The sequence below is a fragment of the Pteronotus mesoamericanus genome, unplaced genomic scaffold (assembly GCF_021234165.1).
Source record: "Pteronotus mesoamericanus isolate MK-2021 breed Mesoamerican mustached bat unplaced genomic scaffold, CSHL_Meso_final scaffold_54, whole genome shotgun sequence".
NCBI classification, from domain to species: Eukaryota; Metazoa; Chordata; class Mammalia; order Chiroptera; family Mormoopidae; genus Pteronotus; species Pteronotus mesoamericanus.
Window position 1 is genome coordinate 30,883,069 of NW_026555321.1, and position 21,308 is coordinate 30,904,376.

The 21,308-nt window shown below is 39.2% G+C and overlaps 1 protein-coding gene across 1 annotated transcript in view; it reads right to left on the reverse strand.

The window, feature by feature from the left end:
* The window catches only part of ATG7 (autophagy related 7), a 282,375-nt gene that overhangs the window by 151,288 nt on the left and 109,779 nt on the right, over positions 1–21,308 (reverse strand). The window contains exons 16-17 of the mRNA XM_054595174.1: positions 17,992–18,067; positions 5,072–5,152 (exon numbers count right to left, since the gene is read on the reverse strand). Coding sequence (XP_054451149.1) covers positions 5,072–5,152; positions 17,992–18,067 — 157 coding nt within the window. The remainder of the gene's footprint in view (positions 1–5,071; positions 5,153–17,991; positions 18,068–21,308) is intronic.

The following is a 21,308-nucleotide window of genomic DNA, read 5'->3' on the forward strand; positions in this document are numbered from 1 at the left end:
CTAGGAAACCCCCTAAGGTAAGAAAGAGTTTTATGTGGAATTATAAAATTCAAAACAGCAGCCTAAGTGTTAGACAGAGTACACCAGATTCCAAATGAAGAATAGCTGAAGTTGAAATGGCATTCACAAAGACAAGAGGACAATTTGTAGGGAATTAGGTGTCTCAGGTCGTCACAACTGCTATACTGAACAACTTCAAAAATGTGCCATTTTTCTTGCCCCTGATTATTATTCATGCAATTTCTCCTGCTTAGAATGCCTTCCTCTTCTCCTCTCTCCCATGTGTTTCTAGAAATTCTTACTCATCATTAAGCATCAACTCAGAAGTCACTCTCTGCAAGGCGTTCCCAGGTCGTTCCCATTTATAAATTGGTACTAGGACACCATAACGAGATGATGTACCTTGACTGCAGAGCACATGACAAATTAAGGGAAATCGTCACTGGTTTATATGTCTATCTCACCCTCTAGATTGTGTTCCTTAAGGGCAATGACTATTTTAACCATCTTTGTATCTTTGGCACCCAGCAGGGACTCAAATGTCAGCTGAATAAATGAATGCCTGCTAACAGACAAACAGTAAGACTTTAACTTTTCCTGGAAAATCTAGGATTTGCCTTTCTAGCTTCAAAATAGATTATTTGCAGAACTCTTAGGCAACACGTTGCTTTGGGACAGAGTTTTTTCTTAAAGTTTAAGTAGCCAAGTTTAATACTGATATTTCACACTTTTTCATTTACAAAGAAACATGACAGAAAAAAGGTAGGATTATATAATATCAAAAGATAAATGGATAGGCTGGTTATGGCAAAGACAAAAAGAAAGTATAACTTACCAAATGATGATACTAGCTAACATACACAATTCCTATACCCCCTCTGTACCAGTCTTCAAGACACAAACACAGATGCGTACGAAAAGTTAAGAAGACACTTTGAAAAATTTAATCATAAGCCATCAACAAACAGAAGAGCCCACTGCATAGTAAACACCACAAGGAGTCTGTCATTAGGGTTGCCAATCGCTAATCAAAATCTCAAGATCAGGTTTCTGGGCACATCCTGTTACATCTGTGCAGCAGGCAAGTCCCAGATGGTATGGAAACCAAGTCTGGGGCATGCTTCTTCATAACAGGCTGTTCCTGCAATATCGCCGAAGTTGTGTGGGATACAACTGTGCAACACAGGCAAGAGTACTCTGCACACAGTCTCTTCATGCAGACCCCTGCTCCTTATTGAAGATCCGAGGGAAGTTTCTAGTCAACTTTTGGGTTCCAGAAATAAGACTACTGTTACATAAAACACTAGAAGGTGCCTGGCTTTCTCCTTATGGGGAAAGAGAATGGTCACAATAATCAACACACTGCCTCCCTCCCCCAGGATTGAATGGAAGGGGTACAAGGGTACTTTCTGGAGTAATGAAAATGTTCTATATCTTGGGTGAAATGTACATTACATGGGTGTTGATATATTTGTCAAAACTTCCAGAATTCTCTTTAAGATTCATATATTTCACTGTGTATAAATTTTACCTAGAAAAAAAGAACCATGCACAATTAAACTCTAGTTAGTAGGTTTACTTTCTGCAGTAGTATAGGCTAGCAATTTTGAAACTACTTTGTGTAATCTAGGCTTGAGCAAATGAATAAACATATCCAGGGTAATGGGATCCAGGTTTCTCACTGTTGGGTAAGTTAGTTACAAATATAGAGAGGAGGATATTAACATCACTAAAGGGGTTAAAATACTTCATGTGCCTCCTGACAGAAGGATGCATCATCACTTCACTGATAGTCCTACCAAAAATTCAGAACTTGAACCTAATCATAAGGAAACAGTAGGCAAATCCAAATCAAGGCAAATTCTACAAAATAACTGGCAAAATATCAGAATGTTAGCAAAGACAAAGAAAGGATAAGGAACTTTTCCAGATTGAGGGAAGCCAAAGAGACAAGACAATTAAATGCAATTGTTTGATGCTGAATTGGATCCTGGTCTGGGTGGAAAAAACAAAAACAAAAAACCTATAAAGGACACTACTGGTACAAATAACATTTGAAATATAGACTGGATTAGACAACAGTATTGTATAAACATTAAATTGCCTGAATTTGATAAGTGTATTGTGTTTAGGTAAGAGAATAGCCTTGTTCTTGTTCTTAGGAAATACACTAAAGTACTTAGTTATAAATGATTACAATGTCTCCAACTTAATCTCAAAGTTTTAAGAAAAAGAGAACGGGGAGTGGAAGAGCTCCAGGGAAAGGAGCCTCTAGACACAAATGGGACAAAATGTAAACAATTGATGAATCTGGGTAAAGGGTATTCAGGAATAACTTGTACTATTCTTGAAACTTAAAATTATATCAATAGAAAATTACCAAAAAAAAATACCCTAACTTCCCCCAAAAATATTTAGGTGAAAGGCTAATAACAACAAATTCAATATGAGAAACTCAAGAATATTGGTTTCAAAATGGTACTTTTCTCTATGATAGTAAAGTAACTCCACAAAACTCTAGCTGGCTCTAAATCCCTTTTTAGAACTAAAAAAAACAACTCATGTACTTTCCAATAGGGTTTTTTGAAATCCCAGTGGCAGATACTGTCATTTTAGAAAGTCTTGCAAGGTAATCAACAGAAATTGGAATGAAAGTAACTGCTCACCATTCCCCTCCCCCGCCCCCAGATTCTTCAATAGTTTTTCTGTAAGATGGAACAATTCACCTGGCTACGCACCAAGCTAAAATCAAACAGGGTAAGAATGATTTATGTGTAGATGATTCAGCCTTCCCTGCCACTGAAGTAGAGAACTGTATTATTTCCCACCTCATACCTTATAAAAAGTCTATATATTATTTATATATGTATGAACAAGAACATTATTACTCAGTTGAACTTATTCCACCTCCCCAATCTTTCTGTCTGTATTTGTGGTTCAATCAAGACAAGTATCTCCTTGGTTCTATTTTTTTTTTTTTAATAGTGAAAACTACCAAGGGAAAAAATTACTTCATAGATGGCAAAGGAGAATTTTTCAAAAGTCATTTTTAGCCCGAAGAATCTTTTTGAAACAGTAACAACTATGATATGACTCAGTATAAAAAATATTACGCTAAGTATGCATTAAGAAAAATTCACATACACAGAGACGAAAATGTAATTGGATTTGTCATTTCAAAGTATTAATGTTGGGTTTGCAGATAATAGAGAATGACATTCTCCTAAGTGAATAAAGAAGTTAGCCAAGTAAGTAAATGCTGTGTTTCTACTGTAAGGAAATACGTGTACCAATGAAGCAACCTTTCCAGCACAAAAGAAATTTAATACCCTGACCACATGAAAAGTGATCGCTATGGGAATAGCACAGCTGTTAAAATCCAAGTCAGTTTGTATTAAATTGGCCAGCATGTTTGTGTAAAGCAGGACTCTCAGAATGACCACCAAGAGGAAATAATTTTGCTAACAAAAAAGTGATACTTACATTTAATGTAATGCTTACAATAAGTGTGAAAATAAAATGCAAAGCTATTCTCTTTCAAAAAATACAATATAAAGGACCTGAACTAGCTGGTATGCTTGTGATTCTTTTATAAACAGTTTCTCAAGGGCTAATTTAATTAGAATAAGAACAAGAAAGGATGAGTGTTTGCATTTCATTTAGAGAGCCCAATTACTTTTATTTCATTGACTAGCAAGATCTACATAAAGCCACAGAAAAACTGGCACCTGAGCCAAACGATTTCAATATGAAAATTAATACTACTTATTAAATATAAATAGTACTTATTAAAATAACTGTGCCAAGTTATTTTGAGATCAATTAGTTCAGCCATTCAAAGAAAAAAAAATGTGCTCCACTTAAAAGCATATAATCCTAAAACTTGCATTTCTGAAGACAGAAGTGCACATAGACATCCATGAAGCCTTGACTCGAGCAGATGTAAGATACCTTAAAGAAACTACAGGAAGAATGGGCTCATGAGTAACTACTGACAACAATTGGTATGCTTTAAGTCTCAACACAGACACTTGATAAAGCAGTTTAGCTTACTTTTGAAAGAAAAAAGAAAAAATTACTCTAAATTTTTAAGCACCTAGAATTAACCAAATTTATCTACACTGTTGTCAAATCTGAGTTAAATTTTTAGAGAACCTGGTCGGAATTGTACTTCTCATAACATAAGACACAAATGGAGTTTTCAAAGAAGGCTTGTCAACCCAGGGCAGAGAAAATGTCCCTAGAATTTAATCCCTTCCATGCTGCCAGATGTAGCTAGCCTACACAGCAAAGAGGTTTCAAATTATAACTGAGAAGCTGGAGTTTGGGATTAATGACCACAACACTGTTTTGCATAATACTTGAACATGAAAGTTTTATCAAGAATCATGAGTTTTGAAAGCTCAGTTTAAATCACTGGGTGTTAGAGGCTTAAAGAGACATCCAAAAGGAAATTAGTTATAACATGCAGCAAACATGTAAAAATAACTCAGACTACCTCCAAGCCTATTAAAGAATGAGATGCCATTACTTAGTTTTGAGATATATTAGCCGTATCCCATTACAATGGAGGACATACCAGATCTATTTTTAGAGCCTCTGGAAAGATCAAAGCTGAACAGGCCCTTTTATTGGCTCCCCCTCCAGGCTCCCAACTTTTTTTTTTTTTGTCATTATATAGCTCTCCAAAGACACACCACCAAGACTGCCTGGTATTCCCCATCCTCTGAGGAACACTTAAAAAGTTTGCTCTATGACAGTCCATGAGAGGGAGGAACTGTCTGGGAAAGAACAAAGACCAGTAAAACTCAAGCCAAAATTACCAGATGCAAGTATTGATACAAACTAAAACCTCTAATTCAGTCTCTCTCTGTACACTACAAATCAAATTGTCTCAGGCTGGTTACTCTATGGGAATGAATACAGATAAATGAAAACAAAGCCCTTTCTCGTCTTTTAGACTCCCCGCCCCCCCGCCCCAAAAGCACTCAGTTGGTTTTAATGCCTCTGACTAGTAAGGCTAATGAACTTATTTTAAAAAGACAAGTCCCTAAAATTCAGAATAACTTACTTTGGAAGAACAAGCTGTACACTTGTCAAATGCCAGGCTGACAGGAAGGACATTATCAAACCGTGACAGAAATCCCCGGATCTAAAAACAAACAAAACAAAATAATTCACATCAACCTCAGAATGACCACACCTGTAAAGTAATTGTGTAGTTTCAGACAAGAAGCTGGAAACAATTAACATGATGGTCTTGACACAGATTACTAGTAAAAACGAAGTTCAGCATGAATATTTTCCCTTGCACCGTATAACCAATGCGAGGAAGAGCTATATTAGGTCTTTTACCCCATTAGGAACCAGGGCCTACAAGCTCTTCACATATTTGAGATCTAAAAACATAAATGACTCTAAAATACAAAAAGAGAGCTGTAAAATCTAAAGTGTCATTTTAATAAATGCCTTAAAAAATATAACAAATCAACTAGTTTATTATGACAACTCTCATATATAAATTATAGTAAATATGAGATGTATTTCTAGGATGTGATATTGGGTAAGGTTCCACAAGGCCAGAAGGCCTGGGGGCTACAGAAGGCAAACTCAGTCCTAAATACATATTCAGTCATTTGCTTGACTTAGTACCGACAAGGATAAAAATGCAAAACGTTACCACATTTATGGGGAAACAGCGCCACCTTGAGCATAAACTTCTGGACTACACCTGATTTCCATTTACTAAGTATCAGCTATAACCAGGTTTCACAAACTATGGTTTAACTAATTTATTCAGAATATCATACCTCTGGAAATTTATTTACCCAAAAGGGGGAGTTTTAAGCTTCGTACATATCATTGAAATACTATAACTAAAATATGAATGGCAAACTCTAAAGTCTCCACAGTACTCAATATTTATAAGTCAGACAGCACGTCTTCTCATGAGTTAATTGATTTGATCTTCCCAACTACCTCATCTTTTGCTAATAAAACTCAAGCTCAGAAAGATGAAGGAACTTAGGTCAGGAAAACAGAGTGACAGAACTAAGATTCAACAGTAGCCCTCCTGACTCCAAACCTGGCCAGGCCCCAGCCTAGGCCCCCTCCCTCCTTGTTTCTATCCCTCCTTGCCTCTTTCCCTTTAGCTCAGGGTATCACAACAGTTGTCTTCAATAGTAGGTCTCAACACAAATCTAACATTCTCACTTTAATACAGCAAAAGAACCAACCCACCTAGTGTTGCCCTTAGCCACCCTACAACGCTCCACACAAAAGAAGCAAAAATAAAAATAAACATATAAAAAATAAAAGCCTGACTAATTCTTCAAAGAAAGAGGCTTACTTCCGAGTTCAGATAACACTATCTGTATACCCACACTGCAGCTAACAGTAACTGCATGTGCATACTGAAAATATCAAATCTTGATGAAAATGCCTACAGCCATCTTTTAAATGTCTTTATCAATAGCACAAACAAAAAAAGTCCTTATCGTGTAAACCAAGATCAAAAGTGTTTGCTAGAAATCATAAATTAGATAGTTGGGATAATTGAGATAACCTAATTTTGAACCTCTGAAATGTGATAATCTTTTAGTTCCCGATATCTCAGGAATGTGAGGACCACTTTATAGTGCAGTACTTAGAGGCACAATCTGGGTCTCACATTTGCTATTCAGGACATCAAAGCAGAAGAAAACAAACTGAAAGAGAAGACTTTAATGGCAAGACACAAATGGGAATGTTGAGATCTTCCTGAGATCTGGAAGTTACAGGCTTGAAAGAATTTTCATTTAATATTAAATTTACCTAGAAAAAATTTTATCATTAGTGGAATACGTTCCATTAAAATGTTCACTGACATCACCTATATGTGTTAATATTTAATGAGAAGATTTCTTCATTCTCTTTTCTTTATATAGCCAATATCAAGCTTTCTTTATGTTGTACAAAAATATACTAGTAATTTTCTCTGCTAAACTGTCTCAAGATTGGAGGTGGGGAGGGAAAGCTGGAGGGATGGGAGACAGAAGATACAGTTAGAAAGAAATAGAAAAGGGAGAGGAAGGAAGGGAAGAGAAAATAAAAACAAAAAACACAGGTGGTGAACAGAAGAAAAAAGAGCCACAGTGAATGGGTTGGCCAAACAAGGGCCCCTACCCTATTGTTTAGCAACCCAGACAGCTCTTTACTAGGAAACTGTGATTCGTTTTCCCAGGATATGAAGTAGAATGACATGTATGTGTTTGAAGCCTTTCAAATTCACCAGCTTGGTATCAGAAGGCCCAGAACTTAATCAAAGTAATTCCAGTTTTACATAATTTAAAAGAGGAAGGCATTTTTCTCAAACCAATGGCAATAGACTCAAAATGGGTATCTTCACAAGTGAGCTCTCTCCCTTCCATTTAATGCAACACTCTGTTGCTGATTAATTTTTTGAATATACAGCTCTGAGGTGTGTCATTTTTAATCAACTTCCTAGAGCTGACCAAATACAGCAGAAAATTGCTTATGTTGCCATTTAATGTTCCCCCTAATGAGGGCCAAACCTGCCTTCCTGATGTCTTGGATTAAATCTTTTCACTGGCCCCATACTAATGCTAAACTGAACTACAACTTCCCTTCCAAAGACATTTCGTGTTTCTCACCTTGTCTTAGGCTGAATTCTGGGACTCAGAACTCTTCCTTTTGGAAATAGCTACATCCAAATCTTCATCTTCCTCAAAAGCCACTCAACCCAAACACACTTCTTTCATAAACTTCAATCTACCTACCACCCAACTTGGAAATAATGTCTTCATCATCTGAAATTCTTTTTTGGCATTTATCATCAAAATTCCTTGTGTAATAATTATTTTTTAAAAATAACAGGTTTATTGAGATACTCACATGAAATTCATCTTTTTAAAGCATACAATTCAGTGGCTTTTATATATTCATGGAGTTGTGTAACCACCACCCAATATCTATTTTAAGAATATTTTCATCACCCCAAAAAGAAACTTAGAACGCATAAGCAATTAATTCCCTATTCTCCACTTTCTCCAGACCTTGCCAATCACTAATCTGCTTTCTATATCTATTGTCTATTTTATTTCCAATAAATGAGATCAGACAAGACTATCTTCACGCAGCATAATTTTTTATTCATACTGTATCATATATCTGTACTTCATTCCTTTTATTGCCAAATAATATTCCATTATATAAATATGCCACATTTTGTTTATCCATCCATCCATCAATTGATGGACATTTTTTCCAGAGTGGAATTAATGAGTCAGATGGCAATCATATGCTCACTATATTGAGGAACTGTCATACTGTTTTTCAAAGCGACTGTACCATATTACATTCATGCCAGCAAGGTAGGAGGTTTCCAATTTCTCCACCTTCTTGTCAATACTTATTATTGTCTTTTTTTTTTTTAATTATAGCGATTCTAGTGAGTGTGAAGTGATACCTTACTGTGGGTTTGATTTGCATTACTTTAATGATTAATCATTGTGAGTGTTTTCCCATGTGCTCCTTGACCATTTGCATATCTTTTAAAAAATGTCTATCAAATTCCTTGCCAAATTTTAAATTGGGTTTTCTTTTCATTTTTAAATTGAAGAGTTCTTTATATATATTGGATACAGTTTCTAATCAGATATATGATTTGTAAATATTTTCTTCCATTCTGTAGGTTATCTTTTCATTTTCTTGATGGTGTTCTTTGAAGCACAAAACTATTTTATTTTCATGAAGTCTTATTTTTTCTTTGGTTGCTTGGTCTTTTGGTGTCACATATAAAAAAATCATCATCTAACCCAAGGTCATGAAGATCTATTATGCTTTCTTCAAGTCTTATAGTTTAGCTCTAACATTCAGGTCTGTCTTCCATTTTGAGTTGGCTTTTGTATAGAATGCAGAGTAAAGGCTCAAATTCATTGTTTTGCATGTAGAAATTCAGCTGTCTCAACACTTTGCTGGAAAGACTATTCTCCCTTATTCCTGAACTGTCATCAAAAGACCATAAAGCTAAGGGTTCATTCCTGGTCTCTCAGTTCCATTCCATCTATCTGTCTGTCTATCCATCCATCCATCCATCCATCCATCCATCCTATGACAGTACTATACTGTCTTGATTACTGCAGCTTTACAGTAAGTTTTGAAACTGGGAAGTGTGAATCTTCCAGCTTTGTTCTTTGTCAAGATTATTTTGGCTATTCTGGGTCCTATGCCTTTCCATAAAATTTTAAGATCAACTTATGTGCTATAGTTATTTTAATTATTTCTCTCCCTTGTTTTTAGAGGACAAGACACAGGCTTAACTATTTGCTTTTGCTCAAAGCACAATGATTTGCTCATAAAAGATACTCAATATTATTCAATATAAAATAAATGAATGATAAAACCACAAACACCCAAAGCCTACTAAATTATTCATATCTAAACTGAGAGAAAACACATCCCAAATAAACCACAAGAAATACTTCAGCTTACCACCATTCGGACAATTTGAAGCCCTTCAACAATGCTTTAAATCTCTAGTGTTACAAATGTACTTAATTTCCACAACACGATCTACATTCCCTCAATGTTACAAGAAATGCATAAAAGTTAAAGAGCAGAGGTTGCTACTTAAAATTTTAGCACCTTCCTTAGACATCCATAGAAATCTCAGAGAAATGTAAATCCAGGTTCCATAGGCAAAATCCTAATATATTCACACCAATCTAGAGAGGCCAGGCCCCAATTTACAATCATAGAAGTAAGAAGCATTTGTCCCTTGTTTGAGTGGAGAAAACTTCACCATCACCTTCCTACTCAGAAGTGTGCAAAGTGTGTAAAGCAATATTTTTCTAAGTTTGCCTTATCAGAAGAATTGCCTAGCATGTGATTCAGAAGGTCCGGGGTAAGGCCTGAGAATATATATGTTTAACCAGAGCCCCAGGTGATTCTCATCATATAAGCAGGTGAAACAAGATGCTTTCAGTTACCAACCTTATTTACACCTTCCTGTGGTTTGTCCATACCAACTTAACATCACCTGTTAGATTTCAGGAAACAGATGGAAGCAGTTCGCAAGCCTCTCTTTTCACATTTTGTAAGAATAGCACCACCACACCCGCCTAATTTAGCTGACATCTAAATTAACATTTAAATGAAAAAGCTTTACAAAATAAGGTTATTTCTCCTTTCACATAAGAACCAAGGCCTCACTGCTCACTGCTTGACATTGCTCAAGATAAATTCTCTAACTTTTGGTATTGCACACAGCTTACTGTAAACTCTTATTCTATTATTAATATTTGCTGTCAATCTTTCCTTATAAGAAAGTAGGTATTAAACAGCTATTTTAAAATTTTAACTTTACCTATAATAAAAATAAACACATGACAGAGAACAAAAGAGCAAACAAAAAAAACCCCATCCCATAGCATATTTATTGTCCTTTTTCTTTCTTTTTTTTTAATAAAATATTTAACTTCCTTTTAAGTGGTCTCTTCTGAATACTGGCCTCTTAATCCCCCCATTCCCGAGTGGGGAGAACTGCCAGTTTCACAAACATGCATGTCCCTCTACCTGGCTTTGGGAACAGCAAGAGCCCTAGGTCAAAACTTGCCTGCCTAACTGCACATTTTATTCATTTTTACAAATTTAGATTGTTTTTTTAATCTGAATATAGAAAAGAATAAAGAAAACATTAAAATGGCCCATATGTAAATCTGACGAGTGGTTGCCTGGGACTGAGGATGGGGATATTACCTGGGAAGAGGCACAAAGGAAATTTTGAGGGTGATTGGGAATGTTCTAGATCTTATTTGTGGTGGTGGTGATTATATACGAGTGTATACACTTGTCAAAACTCATTAAAATGGGTACATTTTATTACATATATAAACTATACCTCAAAAAAAGGTAATATAAAAAAGGAATTTATAATCTTAACATTTTCAAAACAGCGTAGAAAGGTACAAAATGAAAGTATAAGTCCCAGTTGCCCCCCAATCTCTCTTCCCCAAAACAAGCAGCAACATCAGTATCCTGTGTAGCCTTTTAAAGGAAAAAAAAAAAATTTTATGTCTGTGAACTTTTGCTATCACCTGAACATTTAAAAACCCGCCTGGGAATGACAGAACTTAGAAGAAATACAATTAGCTACAGTTTCCTGGTTTCCTTACCTCTCGTCACTCTGTGCCCCATGAAGGGCAAAAGCAGCTTGAGTTGAAATCCCTCTTGTCAGGCACCCATGAGGCACTTGGTGATATCTGCGTTTGGCTAACAGAGCCTTATAGGACAGGACATCCTCTCCTCCCCAGGAGTAAAAACATAGCATAAAAGAAAAAGCATCAAAAGGACCTTTAAATCCTGATTTGCCCTCATTCTCGGGCAGTTCCAAGCAGGAAAGGCGGCAGTGCGGCCTGAATTCAATAGGTACACCTGTGTGCATTTAATTAGCATGGAAAGGCTCCAATACAGAAACCTGCTTGAGATGGGGGGGTGTGTGCTGGGGACAAGGTGTCAAGCGTCTTTTTGGAAACAGAACTAGAGTTGGTGGGAATACACAACTCAAAGTCATATGCAAAGAGCAGGATTTGGTCTGTATTACCATGACAAGTTCTGTACTTTGTCCCATAGGACACCACCAAGAAGCCACTTTTATAGATTTAAGCTGTGGTTCTCAAATGCCTGATGTCCCTGGAGGTTGTCACTTCATGGATCTGGCCTGGGAAATGTATATTCTGAAATGGCTTTTGAAGTGATCCTGATACACAGCCAGATGCGGGAGACCCTGAATCAGGTTGTCTTCCCCTTAGTACCTAAAGATTTTAATTCTATACCCAGCTCTACTCACGTTGCCTCCAGTCTATTCTCCACGCAGCACCCAAACCTTATCATGACTTAGCTTATGATTTCTCAATGGCTTTCTGCTGCTGCCGGGTTGAAGGTTTGGATCTTTAAAATGGCCTAATGAGATCCTGCCTCCTCCTCCACTGTGCTCCCCAACTCTCCCTCTTACAGATACACTGGCCGCCTTTTGGAGCTTCAAACTCACTGAGCACCCTTCTCATCCATCTTCTCCGCCTCTCCTGTGCCTCCCTGAAAGTGCTTACTCCTCTCTCTTTTCCCTTCCACATAAGCAACTGCTCCCTCCTAACCTTGGCAGGAAGGTGTGCCCTGAAATACTGTGGAAAATGATGGCCTGGGGGAGGGAGGAGGGCACTGACATTTATTGTGTTGTCCTTGTGTCTAGTCATCTTTGATGTCTGCTTATACCCATCTCATTTTGGCCTCACTACCATCCTGTGAAACTGCCCCCACGTTCTAGATCAGGGCTCAGGGAGGTGGCACGGCTTGCCCAAGGTTCCATGACTATCAAGTAGTAAAGCCAAGAAACTCAGTTCTGTTCTTTCTGGCTCAAGTCTGGGGCGAATAAGCAAAGAGGGGGTAAAAAGAAAGGAGAAAAGACAGAAGCCTAGAGGATTTAAATGTGCCCCCCCACCCCCAACCAAAAACTCAGCATGTCAATGGCTGCTATCAGGGCTTGGTGGGATTAAATCATCTTCAGTCAATTATGCCCAGCTGGCTACAAAACAAACAGATCAGGAACAGAAGAGGTCCCTTCCATTCTGATGTTTACACCTCAGCTGAGTAAAACCAACTTGAGCTCCAAGCCTGCCTCACCTTCATGGGAAGTGAAGATCCAACAGCCAGAATTAAATAGTCGTTCTGAGAAAGCACAGTTGCAACCACAACTGAAACTTCCTGCTTTAGTTTACACCAGTTTCCAGTAGGCCTGGCAATATTTCTAGAGCTTGGAGTCTGCATAAATAAAAGCTGACTCCAAACTCAAGATTGCTCTTGGATGTTGAAAAGATTCTTAATCAAAATCAATGTCAAAATGGAGATTTGGCCATGGCAAAACCCCATCCACCCCACAGTGGTCTTCATTTCAGACAACAGCCTCAGCTACCACCACTGACCTGACTCTCCGTATCGCACTGGAGTCACCATCATGCAGAAGTAAGCCAGTGTAATCATTACGAAAATTCTGCAGAATGGAGCTGATCCTTCCAACACTCTCCTACTCGCTCACTGCTTCCAGAGTTTTATGAAATTCTTTTACCTTAATTTTTAGGAGAGTAGATAAGCTCCTAAAATTGTAATTAAAAGTGAAAGAGAAAGATAAAACCAACGTTTACAAGTGCCTCTTGTGTGCTCAGAATCATGCTAGTGCTTAGTAAATGTAATATAATTTATTTTGTACAAGAATTCCAGGAGTTTATTATATTATCCCCATTTTACTGCAGAAATATGAAGTTCAGAGAGGTCACACAGAGACAAGTGGCAAGAGCTACTTCAAATTCTTTTGTAAACTGAGCTAATGAATGAATGAGAATGGAATTGAGAGACAAAGCTGCGATTCTAGTCAGATCTGTACAATCACATACATAGTCTTCAGGCTACCTCACATGTGGCACCTCTCAAACAGGACAGCTTCATCAGGTGAGCAGAACTCGTGGGGCACAAATAAATACTTCCACTGACAGAGTTATACCCAAGTCCTCTTGGGACAAGAAATGCTATCTAAGATGCTTTTGAACTCAGACACTATCAGTATCTTATCCTCTACTTTGTGCACCAAGGAAAAGGAACGCCCCCTCTCTTCTAGAACCTCACACACAGGAAACCCAGACACTGTCAGGTCTTGTACCCAGATTCTCCCTTTGGCCAGGCACCACTGCATTGGAACAGATTTCACCACATCCAAATGGATACGTCTAACACCTTAGATGACTCCAAAAGCAAATGAAACTAAACATTGGGTGATCTTGTGCCAATGACTTAGCTTTTCTGAACCAAATGGTGCTTGGCTCAGAGTCAGGTGTTTGGGAATCATTTGTAGAAGGGATGATTGAATGGAGGGAGGGAGAATGAGTAGGTTACAAATCAGAGCAGCTGACATGATGAAACAGCAGACATTTGGACCGTCCGTTTTTCTTGTCATTTCCATAGTCATCCATCTGAGGGGTATAGAAAGAACCAGAGCAGGAAGGAGATTCCTTTTATTGGGCTACATCTCAGGAAGTATACCCTTATCACTTATCTATTTAACCTCCTTTCTCAGCAGTCAGTCTGTCTACATCCCTAGACACACACTGAGATAAGCATTTCTGAGCACAGTAAAGAGTCCTTAGTAAAAGATAAGGGTCTGAGGATTTGTGGGGCACAGCCTGTGCAGAGAGGCCAAATACATAACAGTCCAAGGCCTGGCTAGAGAGACACAGCTCTGTCTCAGCATTAGCCTCTGTAGAGATTTCCCAGGCCAGGTCCCTCCCAGGGTCCTGTCCTACTTTGGGCTTTGTTGTACTTTTCTGAAAGTAATTAAAAGCAAGAATTCAAGAGCCCGAGAGAACCATGGGATTGCCAAGTCCAAACACCCAGGAAGAGCATACACATTCAGGGTCTTTATTCATCAGTACTTAAGAACCAAGAGTACATTCACCCAAAGACAAAGATGTGAACTGCCTGGTCCACAACAGGGATAAAAGCAAGACTGCTATATTAATGACCACGGTGTTTGAACGACTATTGTATTGCCGCCTTGTTATTCATTCTTTAAGGGATATCCAGCAAAATGATAGCAGCTTCATAGGTGGCTAATTTCTGTTATATTCAGAATCTCTCAAATCAACTTCCTGGAGATATCAGGAGTGACTTGTACATTTCATAACTCCTAAACTATGCCTCCCACCAAAGAACCAGGAAAAAAGGTCTGGCCTCACAGTACTCAGCCACCGTGCCAGGAGCCAGGAAAAGACAACTTAAAACAAACAAACAAACAAACAAACCCACCTGATGGTAAACAGAGGGAACAACACTATGTTATAATCTACAATGAAAAAGTTCTCTCTGCAAAAGAATTCAGACTCCAAAGATTGTATACTATATGATTTTATTTACAGAAAGTCCATAATTAGACAAAAGTTTCCATGGTGTTATGAGTCAAGAAATGCTTGCCTCTCTGTAGGGAGGAGGCAATAATATTTTGAAGGAGCATAAGAAGGGCTTTGGGGATGCCTGAGAACATCCTATTTTGATCTGTTCGCTGGGTACATGAGTGTGTTCAATTTGTGACCATTAAAGTTTCATACTTAAGGATTCATGTGATTCTCTACATGTCTTTAATACATATGATAACAAATCACTCTTTATAGACAGAAAGTGGCTTATACTTGCTGTTGCCTGCTTACAGAGTCCCATCCATGTATACTGTGCCTGAGAATTTTTAAAAAGAACAAACCCATAAGCCTATTTCCTCAGCTTCAAATGGTTTTTTCATGGTTTTCAAATTCGGTAAGTGTTTTTCCCTCCTCAGACTGAATATCACTGAATCTCAGGGCCTAATCAAGTCTTTTCCTGCACTTGGCCAATATCTAGATAGGCCAAATTCTCACTGGGGTCCCAAAGAGAGATCAAGAAAGTAATCCTTAAGCCTCCCAGGTCAGAGGCAGAGGAGAGCAGAGACAGAGGGAGCGCAGACCTTCGGCAGCTTTCCCCAGATTACACAATGAGTTGTTCATGGGGGACCCTGTGATTCTCTGTCCAAGGACTATCACTTTCCTACTACAACTCATTCCACAAGGGCCAATTAATAAACATTCTCCTTTGGGGAACTGAGGAAATCGAGCCCAGGGAACGTCACTGGTCATTCTTTGTACACAAAGCACACAAAGGGATTGACCGAGTTCCTCTCCAACAGGAAACCATTAGTCTCACAGAGCCAGGAAGAGGAGGAGGGAAGTGCTGAGTCTGCAACTGGGCATTGCAACACAGCTCAGTGTTTTTGTAGAAACAATGTTCTCCTAATCAAAACACAGTTGCATAAATGGACTCACTCCACTTAAAAGAAAAAAAGAAGAAATTTAAAGCCTATAAATAGAGACCATACAACCCTGATTAATAACTGTAAAGTTCTTTCTCCACTTTCTTTTTTTAGAAAGTAGCTAAAAATAAAGGCTTGAAATTTGAAATAATGTAAGCAAGTAATCCCACACACGCACTGGGCTTTCCCCATATATGGCTGCATTATTCTTCAGTCTTTGAAAAGACCAGATGAAGAGATGGCCAACAACCAAAACAATCCTTCAGACATTTGAAAACCAAGAAAAAGAACTAGAAGAGTTGATGAATAACAAACAATTGCAAGGCTCAATGGGGATAAAAAACACTGAGAGGGATTAGTTGCCATAGTACTTTAAAAACATGGGCACATGCATTTTGACACTGGACCCCTTCCATAAAGAGGCTATTTTGCCCTCTGGTCTCAGCACTGAGAAAACAACAACTGTGGTACTTTAACATAAAGGACTTAAAGAAGGAAACCAGTGCAGGGGCATGACTGAAAATTTAATTAAGGCCCTTCTTCGTATGAAATCTATAAGAGGGATGAGGGCACATCTCAAGGTCAGAGGAAAGGGGAGGAGACATGAAAAAAACAAGAGGGTGGGAATTAGAATGAGATAGGATAGTGTGAACAGCAGAGGTTGGCTCTGGAGGACCATTTCCCTATGATGGACGGCTACTACAGTGTCTGTTGGGTTCTACTCAAAATGTTTCTGTAGAAAAGATTAACACATTCATGTCAAATAAATACCACCTTTGTGAGGCAGGCAGGAAAGGTCATATTGCACAGTGTTTGATGGTTTACAAAGCCTCCTTACAGACGTAAGCCTGGACACAAGATAAAGCACCCACTTTTGCTGATCAGGAAACTGAGGCTCGGGGATGGTCTATGGAAGGTAACAGAGTGTAAGAGGACTGCAGCAGTGATTCGAAGCTAACTCCTCCAACACGCCGGCCAGGACTCCTTCCACTCACGAAATCTCAGAAAGAACACTGGTCAGAATGCCAAGTCGAGGTCTAGATTGCAGCTTGTCCACTATCTCACTCTGAGACCATGGACAAGTCATTTCCCCTCTTCAGATTCTCATCTTTAACAGGAAAATGATAGGACTGTCATTGATGACAGGAGGTGGGCTGAGGGGAGGCAGAGACAGAGAGATGTGAACTGAGTGAGTCACCCTGCTCCCTGCACTCATCTGTGAGTCGGCCCTCCCAAATTACCGGACCGGACCGGACTCCCACTGCTTCTTGGATGAAGACAGCCTTCCTGTTACAGGCGACATGCATGCATGAAACCTATAGAAATGATTTCTAAAACCTAAGACTAGAAAACATCTTCATTCTGCCAAAAACAGAATAAGAGAATTACTGTAGAGGCAAGATGAATTCTAAATTTTCATTCCACTACTTTTTTTCCTTTTCGTTCTCAATGGAATTGGCCTTCCTTAGGATGCTTCAGATTCCTTTCGTGAAAAGACACCCCACTTTTTAGTGATGCTGCGTACTTCTAATGGTTTTCCCAAGCATGCCTATAAAGACTTTGTGTTTAGCTAGGGAGTCAGTAATAACAAACAACAGCAACAAACATAGCAGGCATAGTTACTGAGAGGCTGTGACAGGCACTCACTGTTGCTGAGCCCTTTCTATATGTCATCCCTTATCTCTACAATGCAGTCAGTATTCTTGTCTCTGTTTTATAGATAAGAAAACTAAGGTTCATAGAAGTTTAGTGACTTGACCATGGAAGGCCATTTTAATAACTGCAGGCCTGGGATTTAAGCTCTATCTGGCTGACTCATAAGCCTGTTCTTTCTTTTTCTCCTCTATTATGAGATCTCTAGTCAACATGCTAAATGCATCAAAAGCTCTGGCTAATGCTGCTTGTTTATGATTTCTTCTCATCACCATCCTGCAGAATGGGATACCTTCCTAGTAGTCATAAACACTCCCACTGAAATTCCAGGGAGGCTGGAGGGTAAGTAGGGTGGAGAGGTGAGCTGAGCCGATGGCGTGTAAAGTGACCCCAAATGCTTTCCCCCTGCACCACTGGGATCAGGTCCAGAATTGTGATTTCATTTCCAAACCACTAACCTGGTGAGGCACAAGCCCAAGAGAGGTTGGAGGCTCATTCATGCGGTCATCACTGCTGCTGGCAATGGCGTAGCCCCTGAGAAAAGGAAATAATTAGAGAACCTCCTTTAATACAAGTTTATGTTTAACACATGGGAGAGTGATCTGGAGGCAGTCCATGTAAGATTTATAAAGATAACCAGAATGCCCCTGGCTAGGCAGCATATAACTGATTTCCCTTGCAGGGAAGGCAGTAGAGGACACTAAAAAATGCTTGAGTTTTGGAGTCAGAAAGAGCAGAGCTTGTCACCATAGGCAAGTTGATTAACTTCTTTGTGTTTCAGGCCCACCATCCATAAAATAGGAATAATATGGTTGTGAGAAATAAACAAGGAATAAGTTAGATAAATTGCCAAATACAACGTTTGGTATAATAACTCACTTATTTTTAAACAGTTTTGTAAAACCCACAGCACATTTTCACATTTGAATTTGAAATGGAAAACTTTCCAACCATAATTTCTTGAGGTGATATAAATGCTACCAAAATAGAGGAAGGAGAAAGGAGACTGAGGAACGAATTGGACAGGAGAATGAATACATTCCTTTCTGAACAATGGTGTGGTAACTGCATAAGGCACAGAAGACGCGAGACACAAGACTGTTTTTCAGCCTACAACAGTGAAAACAAGGCAGACAGAGGAATCAGTGTCAGGAAATCAAAAATCAGCTCTCCAAGATTTTCCCCCAGGTACTTCCTGCCAGAGGAGGCCACATTAAACTTAGATGGCAAGGATAGATAAGCAAAATGAGAGAGATGAGTGGAAGACAAAAAAAAGCTGCTTATTTTCATTTAATTCTGGAGTATATTTACTAGTTACATATGATACCAACATTGCACAGAGGCCTTCTTTTCAACTGTGTAGAGAAACTGAGTCACACAACGAGTAGGATATTCATGTTAGTTTCTGTGGATTGGAAAATAAATCTTTCTGAAGTCCAATTCACCCTGGCCTGTATTACAAAGAGCATGGCAGAGTGATTAAAAACAAAGTTAGGCCCTGGCTGGTGTGGCTCAGTTGGCTGGAACATCGTCTCATACACCAAAAGGTCGGGGGTTTGATTCCCAGGCAGGGTACATACTAGGTTATGGGTTCAGTCCCTAGTTGTGATGCAAATGGGAGGCAACCCATCTCTGTTGCTCTCTCATATGGCTGTTTCTCTCTCTCTTCCTTCCTCTCTCTCTAAAATCAATAAACTTTAAAACACTGTTGCCTTGGGAAAAAAAAGTTTTGAGTCAAATTGACTAACCTACGGCCCAGCTTTACCAGTTATATGAATTTCAGCAACTTATCCTGTCTATATCTTAATTTCCCCATCAAAAATAGGACTAATAATAGATATTCCCTAATAGGTTTTTTATGAGGATTAAATGAGTTAATATTTGTAAAGTGCTTAGAACAGTGCCTAGCACAAAGTAATCATTATGTGCTTGAAAAATAAAATAAATTACAGTATATTCATCACATAGTTAGTTGTAAATTTTTGTTTGACCTCAGTCTGTCTTCACTCCCTGACATTTGACAGCATAGTCTCAAGCAGATAGTGAAAGAATCTTAAATTACCCAGTCTTTTTTCTTTTTCTTTTCTCTTTATTTTTGTTTCCTTTCCTTTATTTTTCTCCCTCTTCCTTTATTTTTTTAATTACTGACTCTTTTAAAAGTTAATTTAATTTTTGTCTCAAGATGGATGAATTCTGTTTTAAGTCATAAAGTAAGATCTTCTCCTTGCTTGGAGAAGGCAGAGGTCAAGATCACAATTGTGCTAATAAAAATTATTAGCACAATAAAAATTAAATATCTTTAATATACCACATATACAATGTGTAAAACATATAGACTAAAAGGCTCAGGGCCAAGCTGAAACAAAGAATACCAGCCTACTCATTTCTTTCCTCTCACATGCAAACCTAGTATACTGTAAGTGCTCAATACATTAAGAGAGATTTTTTTAAATTGCTATTTTTAACCCTGGCTGGTGTGGCTTAGTGGACTGAGTGCCAGCCTGTGAACCAAAGATTGCAGGTTCAATTCCCAGTCAGGGCACATGCCCAGGCTGTGAGCCAGGTCCCCAGCAGGAGGCACGTGAGAGGTAATGTTTCCCTCTCTTTCTTCTCCCTTCCCCTCTCTCTGAAAATAAATAAATAAAATCTTTTTAAAGAAATAAATAAACTGGTATTTTTAAAACTGGGATTGTGGACTAGGTATTTTTAAAACTGGGTCAGGACCAACCCTCCCACTGAAAACAAATAGGACTTTAAGATGGTGGAGGAGTGACTGGAAGTCACACTGACCTCCTCCCACGACCAATCTGGAATTACAACTAAATTGTGGAGAAAGCATCTGGAAAACAACTGAACAATAGTGAGAGAGGAGCCTTAAAACCTTGGACTGACAGAAGAATTGGCTTTAGCATAACCTAACTGGTAAGGAGTGTGGTAGAGGCTCGAGAAAGTGGAATAGGCACCTATGGACAGCAGCGCCAGAGGGATATTGAAACGGCCAATTGGATCCCCCTGAGAAGGGCAGGGTCTAAACCATAAGCAGGGATCTCCAGCCTATAGCACCAGAGCCCAAAAAGCATACAGATAACAGCCAGCCGTGAAAAGCAGCAGTGTGCTCTCTGCCTGAGACAGGCGGCTAGAGATGAAAAGAGCCATTTCAAGTGCCAATACCAAAATTTGTAGTGGCAGCCCCTTACCCTTGGCTCTGGCAGAGGCAGGGGCAGAGTGGGCTGGAGCCCCTGAGGAGAGACTGGAGGAGGCTTGTGGGGAAGAACTGAGAAAGTGGACGGTGGGGTCCAGGTGCTGACTCACGCCTCATTCCGCAGCTTCCATCTTGCTCAGGCAGACAAACACCGCCAGCGGCAGCAGCGTGAAAGAACACAATAGCCATGCTCCCAGTGCACTGGGCCCCCGCCCGGTGTTGGGCAAGCCCAACTGCTGAGTACAGAGTGGTAGTCACAGACAGTAGATCCCTGGCTAAAGGGAACACAGAGTGGTCTAGAGATACTGGAGGAAAGTTTGGCTACAGAAGCACTGGGGAGAGAACTGAGGTAGTAGTCAGGGGGATCCCGGTGCTGACTCCTCCCCCATACGGCAGCAGCCATAATGCTCAGGCAGACTGCTCCCCTGAGTCAGCAGCGTGAAAGGACACAATACCCCACCAACAGGAGGGACTCTGCCCCACCCAGACTACTGATGGTAGACTGACTAGATTAACAACTGGAGGAGACAAATACAGACAGTAGATTCCTGGAGGTCTCTTAAAGACTGCCTA